The 9,201-nt window shown below is 56.0% G+C and overlaps 1 protein-coding gene across 1 annotated transcript in view; it reads left to right on the plus strand.

Annotated features, from left to right (window-relative positions):
• The window catches only part of WDR45B (WD repeat domain 45B), a 14,277-nt gene extending 7,308 nt beyond the window's left edge, over nucleotides 1–6,969 (plus strand). Inside the window, 8 exon segments of the mRNA XM_075352154.1 lie at nucleotides 62–149; nucleotides 2,513–2,607; nucleotides 2,699–2,755; nucleotides 2,758–2,888; nucleotides 2,999–3,084; nucleotides 3,181–3,282; nucleotides 5,745–5,866; nucleotides 5,998–6,969. Of these exon segments, the coding sequence (XP_075208269.1) occupies nucleotides 62–149; nucleotides 2,513–2,607; nucleotides 2,699–2,755; nucleotides 2,758–2,888; nucleotides 2,999–3,084; nucleotides 3,181–3,282; nucleotides 5,745–5,866; nucleotides 5,998–6,104 (788 nt within the window). The 3' untranslated portion in view covers nucleotides 6,105–6,969.
• The last annotated feature ends 2,232 nt before the right edge of the window (nucleotides 6,970–9,201 follow it).

A 9,201-nucleotide genomic window follows, 5' to 3' on the forward strand; every position in this document is an offset into this window, starting at 1 on the left:
CCTCCCCCTATAATGTCCCCCCCCCCCCTTATAGTGCCCTCACTCTCCGCGTCTCTTCCAGTCATGATCTGGGACGACCTGAAGAAGAAAACTGTGATTGAGATCGAGTTCTCAACGGAGGTGAAGGCCGTGAAGCTGCGCAGGGACAGGTAATCACCGCAAAGGGGAGGAGGGGCAGGTAATCACTGCAAAGGGGAGGGGGACAGGTAATCACCGCAAAGGGGAGGAGGGGCAGGTAATCACTGCAAAGGGGAGGAGGGGCAGGTAATCACCGCAAAGGGGAGGAGGGGCAGGTAATCACCGCAAAGGGGAGGAGGGGCAGGTAATCACTGCAAAGGGGAGGAGGGGCAGGTAATCACTGCAAAGGGGAGGAGGGGCAGGTAATCACCGCAAAGGGGAGGAGGGGCAGGTAATCACCGCAAAGGGGAGGAGGGCAGGTAATCACTGCAAAGGGGAGGGGGACAGGTAATCACCGCAAAGGGGAGGAGGGGCAGGTAATCACTGCAAAGGGGAGGGGGACAGGTAATCACCGCAAAGGGGGGGACAGGTAATCACTGCAAAGGGGGGGGGGGACAGATAATCACTGCAAAGGGGAGGAGGGGCAGGTAATCACTGCAAAGGGGAGGGGGACAGGTAATCACCGCAAAGGGGGGGACAGGTAATCACTGCAAAGGGGGGGGGGGACAGATAATCACTGCAAAGGGGGGGGGACAGGTAATCACTGCAAAGGGGGGGGGGGACAGATAATCACTGCAAAGGGGGGGGACAGGTAATCACTGCAAAGGGGGGGGGGGACAGATAATCACTGCAAAGGGGGGGGGACAGGTAATCACTGCAAAGGGGGGGGGGGACAGGTAATCACCGCAAAGGGGGTGGGGGGGGAGGGAGGTTGGGGGACAAGCAACCACCGCAGGGAGGAGGGGGAGACAGGGTCAGGCAACCACCACAGGGGGGGGAGACAGGTGACAGGGACAGGCAATCATTGCAGGTGGATGCAGGGACAGGTAATCTGTGGGGCTCTGGAGGGTGTGTACAGGGACCGGTGATGACGGTGGGGCTCTGGGGGAGGGTGTGTACAGGGGCCGGTGATGACGGTGGGGCTCTGGGGGGGGGGGGGTGTACAGGGGCCGGTGATGACGGTGGGGCTCTGGGGGGTGTGTACAGGGACTGGTGATGACGGTGGAGCTCTGGGGGGTGTGTACAGGGACTGGTGATGACGGTGGGGCTCTGGAGGGTGTGTACAGGGACCGGTGATGACGGTGGGGCTCTGGGGGAGGGTGTGTACAGGGGCCGGTGATGACGGTGGGGCTCTGGGGGGGGGGGTGTACAGGGGCCGGTGATGACGGTGGGGCTCTGGGGGGTGTGTACAGGGACTGGTGATGACGGTGGGGCTCTGGGGGGTGTGTACAGGGACTGGTGATGACGGTGGGGCTCTGGGGGGGGGGTGTACAGGGGCCGGTGGGGATCTGGGGGTGTGTACAGGGGCCGGTGATGACGGTGGGGCTCTGGGGGGTGTGTACAGGGACCAGTAATGACGGTGGGGCTCTAGGGGTGTGTACAGGGACCGGTGATGACGGTGGGGCTGTGGGGGGGGGGGTGTACAGGGGCCGGTGGGGCTCTGGGTGGTGTGTACAGGGACTGGTGATGACGGTGGGGCTGTGGGGGGGGGGGGGGTGTACAGGGGCCGGTGGGGATCTGGGGGTGTGTACAGGGGCCGGTGATGACGGTGGGGCTCTGGGGGGTGTGTACAGGGACCAGTAATGACGGTGGGGCTCTGGTGGTGTGTACAGGGGCCGGTGATGACGGTGGGGCTCTGGGGGTGTGCACAGGGGCCGGTGATGCCGGTGGGGGTGTGCACAGGGGCCGGTGATGATGGTGTGGCTCTGAGGGTGTGTACAGGGACCGGTGGGGCTCTGGGGTGTGTACATGGACTGGTGAGGACGGTTGGGCTCTGGGGGTGTGTACATGGACTGGTGAGGACGGTTGGGCTCTGGGGGTGTGTACAGGGACCGGTGATGACGGTGGGGCTCTGGGGGTGTGTACAGGGACCGGTGATGACGGTGGGGCTCTGGGGGTGTGTACAGGGACCGGTGGGGCTCTGGGGGTGTGTACATGGACTGGTGAGGACGGTTGGGCTCTGGGGGTGTGTACAGGGGCCGGTGATGACGGTGGGGCTCTGGGGTGTGTACAGGGACCGGTGATGACGGTGGGGCTCTGGGGGTGTGTACAGGGGCCGGTGATGACGGTGGGGCTCTGGGGGTGTGTACAGGGACTGGTGATGACGGTGGGGCTCTGGGGGTGTGTACAGGGACCGGTGAGGACGGTGGGGCTCTGGGGGTGTGTACAGGGGCCGGTGAGGACGGTGGGGCTCTGGGGGTGTGTACAGGGACCGGTGAGGACGGTGGGGCTCTGGGGGTGTGTACAGGGGCCGGTGAGGACGGTGGGGCTCCGGTGGGTGAGTGTGGACCCCTGGCCCGTGTTCTTCGGCACTGACCGTCCTCCTTTGTTGCAGGATCGTGGTGGTGCTGGACTCCATGATAAAGGTCTTCACCTTCACCCACAACCCCCATCAGCTTCACGTCTTCGAAACCTGCTACAATCCTAAAGGTGAGGAGGGGGCAGCGTCATCCCGGGTGGGGCGACACCCACCCCCCCAATCATCCCGCCCCGCTGAATGGCGACATTTCTTCCCCTTCAGGTCTGTGCGTCTTGTGTCCAAACAGCAATAATTCATTCCTGGCCTTCCCGGGGGCTCACACGGCCACGTGCAGATCGTGGACCTGGCCAGCACTGAGAAGCCCCCCGTGGACATCCCGGCACACGAGGGGGTCCTGAGCTGCATCGCTCTTAATCTACAAGGGACCAGAATCGCCACCGCGTCCGAGAAGGTGATCGCGCAGTGCTGTCTGGGACGGGCCCCGCAGGCAGGACTAGTCCTTGTCCGCTCGGTGGTTGGCGCCTCCGCCGCCTCGTGACGTCCACGATTCTCTCATTACAGGGGACTCTCATCAGGATATTCGACACCACGTCCGGACATCTAATTCAGGAGCTGCGCAGAGGATCACAGGCCGCCAACATCTACTGGTGAGGACGGCGACCCGGCGCAGAGAGGCTGCTGGGTAAAAAGGGGCAGGATCGGAGAGCTCTGATTGGCTGGTGACCGTCCCATTTATCTTCCAGCATAAACTTCAACGAGGACGCCTCCCTGATCTGCGTCTCCAGCGATCACGGGACCGTGCACATATTCGCAGCGGAGGATCCCAAGAGAAACAAACAGTCCAGGTAATTGGAGGGGATCACAGCTGGGGGATACAGCCACCACTAGGGGGAGCTCACTGCATATAGAGGGGTACAAGGAGCTGCAGCCACCACTAGGGGGAGCTCACTGCATATAGAAGGGGTACAAGGAGCTGCAGCCACCACTAGGGGGAGCTCACTGCATATAGAGGGGTACAAGGAGCTGCAGCCACCACTAGGGGGAGCTCACTGCATATAGAGGGGTACAAGGATTTGCAGCCACCACTAGGGGGAGCTCACTGCATATAGAGGGGTACAAGGAGCTGCAGCCACCACTAGGGGGAGCTCACTGCATATAGAGGGGTACAAGGAGCTGCAGCCACCACTAGGGGGAGCTCACTGCATATAGAGGGATACAAGGAGCTGCAGCCACCACTAGGGGGAGCTCACTGCATATAGAGGGATACAAGGAGCTGCAGCCACCACTAGGGGGAGCTCACTGCATATAGAGGGATACAAGGAGCTGCAGCCACCACTAGGGGGAGCTCACTGCATATAGAGGGGTACAAGGAGCTGCGGCCACCACTAGGGGGAGCTCACTATATATAGAGGGGTACAAGGAACTGCAGCCACCACTAGGGGGAGCTCACTGCATATAGAGGGGTACAAGGAGCTGCAACCACCACTAGGGGGAGCTCACTGCATATAGAGGGGTACAAGGAGCTGCAGCCACCACTAGGGGGAGCTCACTGCATATAGAGGGATACAAGGAGCAGCAGCCACCACTAGGGGGAGCTCACTGCATATAGAGGGATACAAGGAGCTGCAGCCACCACTAGGGGGAGCTCACTGCATATAGAGGGATACAAGGGCTGCAGCCACCACTAGGGGGAGTTCACTGCATATAGAGGGATACAAGGAGCTGCAGCCACCACTAGGGGGAGTTCACTGCATATAGAGGGATACAAGGAGCTGCAACCACCACTAGGGGGAGCTCACTGCATATAGAGGGGTACAAGGAGCTGCAGCCACCACTAGGGGGAGCTCACTGCATATAGAGGGATACAAGGAGCAGCAGCCACCACTAGGGGAGCTCACTGCATATAGAGGGATACAAGGAGCTGCAGCCACCACTAGGGGGAGTTCACTGCATATAGAGGGATACAAGGAGCTGCAGCCACCACTAGGGGGAGCTCACTGCATATAGAGGGGTACAAGGAGCTGCAGCCACCACTAGGGGGAGCTCACTGCATATAGAGGGGTACAAGGAGCTGCAGCCACCACTAGGGGGAGTTCACTGCATATAGAGGGATACAAGGAACTGCAGCCACCACTAGGGGGAGTTCACTGCATATAGAGGGATACAAGGAGCTGCAACCACCACTAGGGGGAGCTCACTGCATATAGAGGGGTACAAGGAGCTGCAGCCACCACTAGGGGGAGCTCACTGCATATAGAGGGATACAAGGAGCAGCAGCCACCACTAGGGGAGCTCACTGCATATAGAGGGATACAAGGAGCTGCAGCCACCACTAGGGGGAGCTCACTGCATATAGAGGGATACAAGGAGCTGCAGCCACCACTAGGGGGAGTTCACTGCATATAGAGGGATACAAGGAGCTGCAGCCACCACTAGGGGGAGCTCACTGCATATAGAGGGGTACAAGGAGCTGCAGCCACCACTAGGGGGAGCTCACTGCATATAGAGGGGTACAAGGAGCTGCAGCCACCACTAGGGGCTCACTGCATATAGAGGGATACAAGGAGCTGCAGCCACCACTAGGGGGAGCTCACTGCATATAGAGGGGTACAAGGAGCTGCGGCCACCACTAGGGGGAGCTCACTATATATAGAGGGGTACAAGGAACTGCAGCCACCACTAGGGGGAGCTCACTGCATATAGAGGGATACAAGGAGCTGCAGCCCCCACTAGGGGGAGCTCACTGCATATAGAGGGATACAAGGAGCTGGAGCCCCCACTAGGGGGAGCTCACTGCATATAGAGGGGTACAAGAAGCTGCGGCCACCACTAGGGGGAGCTCATTATATATAGAGGGATACAAGGAGCTGCAGCCACCACTAGGGGGAGCTCATTATATATAGAGGGATACAAGGAGCTGCAGCCACACTAGGGGGAGCTCATTATATATAGAGGGGTACAAGGAGCTGCAGCCACCACTAGGGGGAGCTCATTATATATAGAGGGATACAAGGAGCTGCAGCCACCACTAGGGGGAGCTCATTATATATAGAGGGATACAAGGAGCTGCAACCACCACTAGGGGGAGCTCACTGCATATAGAGGGGTACAAGGAGCTGCGGCCACCACTAGGGGGAGCTCACTGCGTACAGAGGGGTACAAGGAGCTGCAGCCACCACTAGAGGGAGCTCACTGCATATAGAGGGGTACAAGGAACTGCGGCCACCACTAGGGGGAGCTCTCGGCATATCTCCGCTTATGATGTTTCCCTTTGTGCCGTCATGGCTGCCCGTCTTTCTCGTTCCAGTTTGGCCTCCGCCAGTTTCCTCCCCAAATACTTCAGCTCTAAGTGGAGCTTCTCCAAGTTTCAGGTTCCCTCCGGATCGCCTTGTGTTTGTGCCTTTGGAACAGAACCAAACTCTGTCATAGGTGAGTGGAGCACGAGGCTGGCGGGGGACATCCGGGCACCTCCCTCTAACGCCATTGGTCTGATACCGCCAACAGAGAAAGGGGAGGAGCCACCTATCGTGACCGACCTCTCGCTTTCCTTCCTTTTGCAGCAATTTGTGCGGACGGCAGCTACTACAAATTCCAGTTCAACCAGAAGGGGGAGTGCACGCGGGACGTCTACGCGCAGTTCTTAGAAATGACGGACGACAAGCTCTGAGCCTCTTCCGAGGACGGCACGGGACTGAAGTGTCCGGACCGCGGCGGACGTCTGCTGGGATCGGCCCCAAACAATGACTGATGAAGTCGGAGGACGTGTTTCTCGGGCGGTCGGATCTGATTTGTTTTTTTCTGAAGATTTAACCCTCGAAGATGATTTCTCCAGTTCTAGAACGTTCCGGATAAATCGTTCGCGCATCGCAGTATTAATAATATCGTCCGGCGCGGACCCCGTCATATGTGTAATGTCATCGCGCGCGGCTCCGCGTAGGAAGTGACTTTTATGCGCAGCTCCAATGTATCAGTGTATGACTGTAGAGATTTGTGCCGCTGCGTTAAGTTCCCAGAGCATCGCTTCACAATAAACCATTATTTAAAGGGGCCCTCCACCTTTTCACCCAAATCTGGTTGCAAGAAAGATACTGCCACTTTAAGACTGGTCGTCAGGTAGCAACCAGTGTCAGACTATAACCACGTCAGACATGGTCTCTGGCCCTTTTAATATGCAAATTAGTGATTCTCCACCCCCCAAGGGGTTTTTATGGAAAAATAAATCCACTTTTCTCCCTGCAGCTGCAATATCAGAGTCGGCCTCCGGGACAGTGGTGGCGCTGTTTCCGCCAGCGGATCTCCTCAAACTAACCCATCCACTAATGAGGGTCCGGGCCGTTATAGGGGGGCAGCGGGGGAGGGGGCGACACCCTCGTACCCCACAATACTAAACCTTTTACGTAGATTTTCGGAGTGTCGTTTCTGCATGTGGCTTTAGTGCAATTAATCATCAATTTGTTTTCGGTTTATTTTTTTTTCCTCCCCTTTTTGTTTTGCACAATTGTTTGTAAGATGTTACTGCTTTTTAATAAAAAGACCAAATTATACGATTGGCTCCGGATGTGACGCGGTGATGGCGATCCTCGAGTGATGAGACTTCCCTCGTCCTCACCATCCCTCGTCCTCACCATCAAGGAAAACTGCAGCTTCATCTCCCTCCTCCGTGAAATACACCCCAGAAGAAACTGCAGCTTCATCCCCCTCCTCCTCTGTGAAATACACCTCAGAAGAAACTGCAGCTTCATCTCCCTCCTCCGTGAAATACACCCCAGAAGAAACTGCAGCTTCATCCCCCTCCTCCTCTGTGAAATACACCTCAGAAGAAACTGCAGCTTCATCTCCCTCCTCTTCTAGGAAATTTACCAACATGCTGCAACTTCAGAAATACAGAGGTGGAAACTGCAGCTTCACCCCCCCTCCTCCTCCATGAAATACACCACAGAAGAAACTGCAGCTTCATCCCCCTCTTCCTATAAGAACAGAAACGGCAGCTTCTTCTCCTCTTCCCCCCCCCTCCCCCCTCCTCCCTAAGAACTACACCGAGGAACATGCTGTGGCATAATCCCACCCTCCTCTAAGAAACACCACAGAAAAAACTGCAGCTTCATCATCCTCCTCTTAAAAGGAAATTTACCTAGGCAACAACTGCAGCTTCATCCCCCTCCTCCATGAAATTCACCCAGGCAGAAACTGCAGCTTCATCACCCTCCTCCGTGAAATTCACCTAGGCAGAAACTGCAGCTTCATCCCCCTCCTCCCTGAAATTCACCTAGGCAGAAACTGCAGCTTCATCCCCCTCCTCCGTGAAATTCACCTAGGCAGAAACTGCAGCTTCATCCCCCTCCTCCCTGAAATTCACCTAGGCAGAAACTGCAGCTTCATCCCCCTCCTCTTATAGGAAATTTACCGAGAAATATGCTGCAGCATAATCCCACCCTCCTCTTATTGGAAACACACCACAGAAAAAACTGCAGCTTCAGCTCCCTCCTCTAGGGAATACACTGAGTTAGAATCTGCAGCTTCATCCCCCCCACTCCTATAGGAAATACATTAGCCTCATCACCCTCTAAAAATTCAGAGATTCTGCAGCTTCATCTCCCTCCTCCTAACCCAAAAAGATGTCCAAGGTGTTTACATCACTGTTGTATAAGATCTCTGTACAATCTGTTTTGAGTATGCAGCTCCAACGCAGAACTGTGTGGCCCGGTTAGTCTGTATTACACCCAATAAAAGAGAACACATGAGACTGCAGGATCCGGCTTCTTTGTCGTATAATCATGAAGGTACAGCGCAAAACTATGTAGAATTATTTTTTTATATACACAAAGTATTCACACCCCTTTACATTTTTCACTGTTTCATTGCAGCCAGTTGGTAAATTCTCATTAATGTGCACTCTGCCCCCATCCCCCATCTTGACAGAACCCCCCCCCCCCCCCCCCCCCCCCTCCTTCATTGGAGTCCAGCTGTGTGTAATTACACTGATAGGGGTGCGCCTTTCCAAATCACATCCTATCTATATAAGACCTCACAGCTCACACTGCATGTCACACCAAATGAGGATCATGAGGATCATGAGGTCAAAGGAACTGCCCAAGGAGCTCAGAGACAGAATTGTGGCAAGGCACAGATCTGGCCAAGGTTACTAAATAATTTCTGCAGTACTCAAGGTTCCTAAGAGCACAGTGATCTCCATAATGCTTACATGGAAGAGGTTTGGAACCAGCAGAACTCCTCCTAGACCTGGCCGTCCAGCCAAACTGAGCAATCGTGGGAGAGGTAAAGAAGAACCCCAAGATCACTGTGGCTGAGCTCCAGAGATGCAGTAGGGAGATAGGTGGAGCTTTCTCCCATCACTGCAGCCTCCAGCAGTCGGGCCTTTATGGCAGAGTGGCCTGACGGAAGCCTCTCCTCAGTGCAAGACACATGAAAGCCGAATAGAATTTGCAAAAAAGCACATGAAGGACTCCCAGACTATGAGAAATAAGATTATCTGGTCTGATGAGACGAAGATAGAACTTTTTGGTGATAATTGTAAGCGGTATGTGTGGAGAAAACCAGGCACTGCTCATCACCTGCCCAATACCATCCCCACAGTGAAGCATGGTGGAGACAGCATCATGCTATGAGGGCAAGGACAGCACTGCTCATCACCTGCCCAATACCATCCCCACAGTGAGACATGGTGAAGACAGCATCATGCTATGGGGGCAGGGATAGAACTGCTCATCACCTGCTCAATACAATCCCCACAGTGAGACATGGTG

The sequence above is a fragment of the Anomaloglossus baeobatrachus genome, chromosome 5 (genome assembly GCF_048569485.1).
Source record: "Anomaloglossus baeobatrachus isolate aAnoBae1 chromosome 5, aAnoBae1.hap1, whole genome shotgun sequence".
Taxonomy (NCBI): Eukaryota; Metazoa; Chordata; class Amphibia; order Anura; family Aromobatidae; genus Anomaloglossus; species Anomaloglossus baeobatrachus.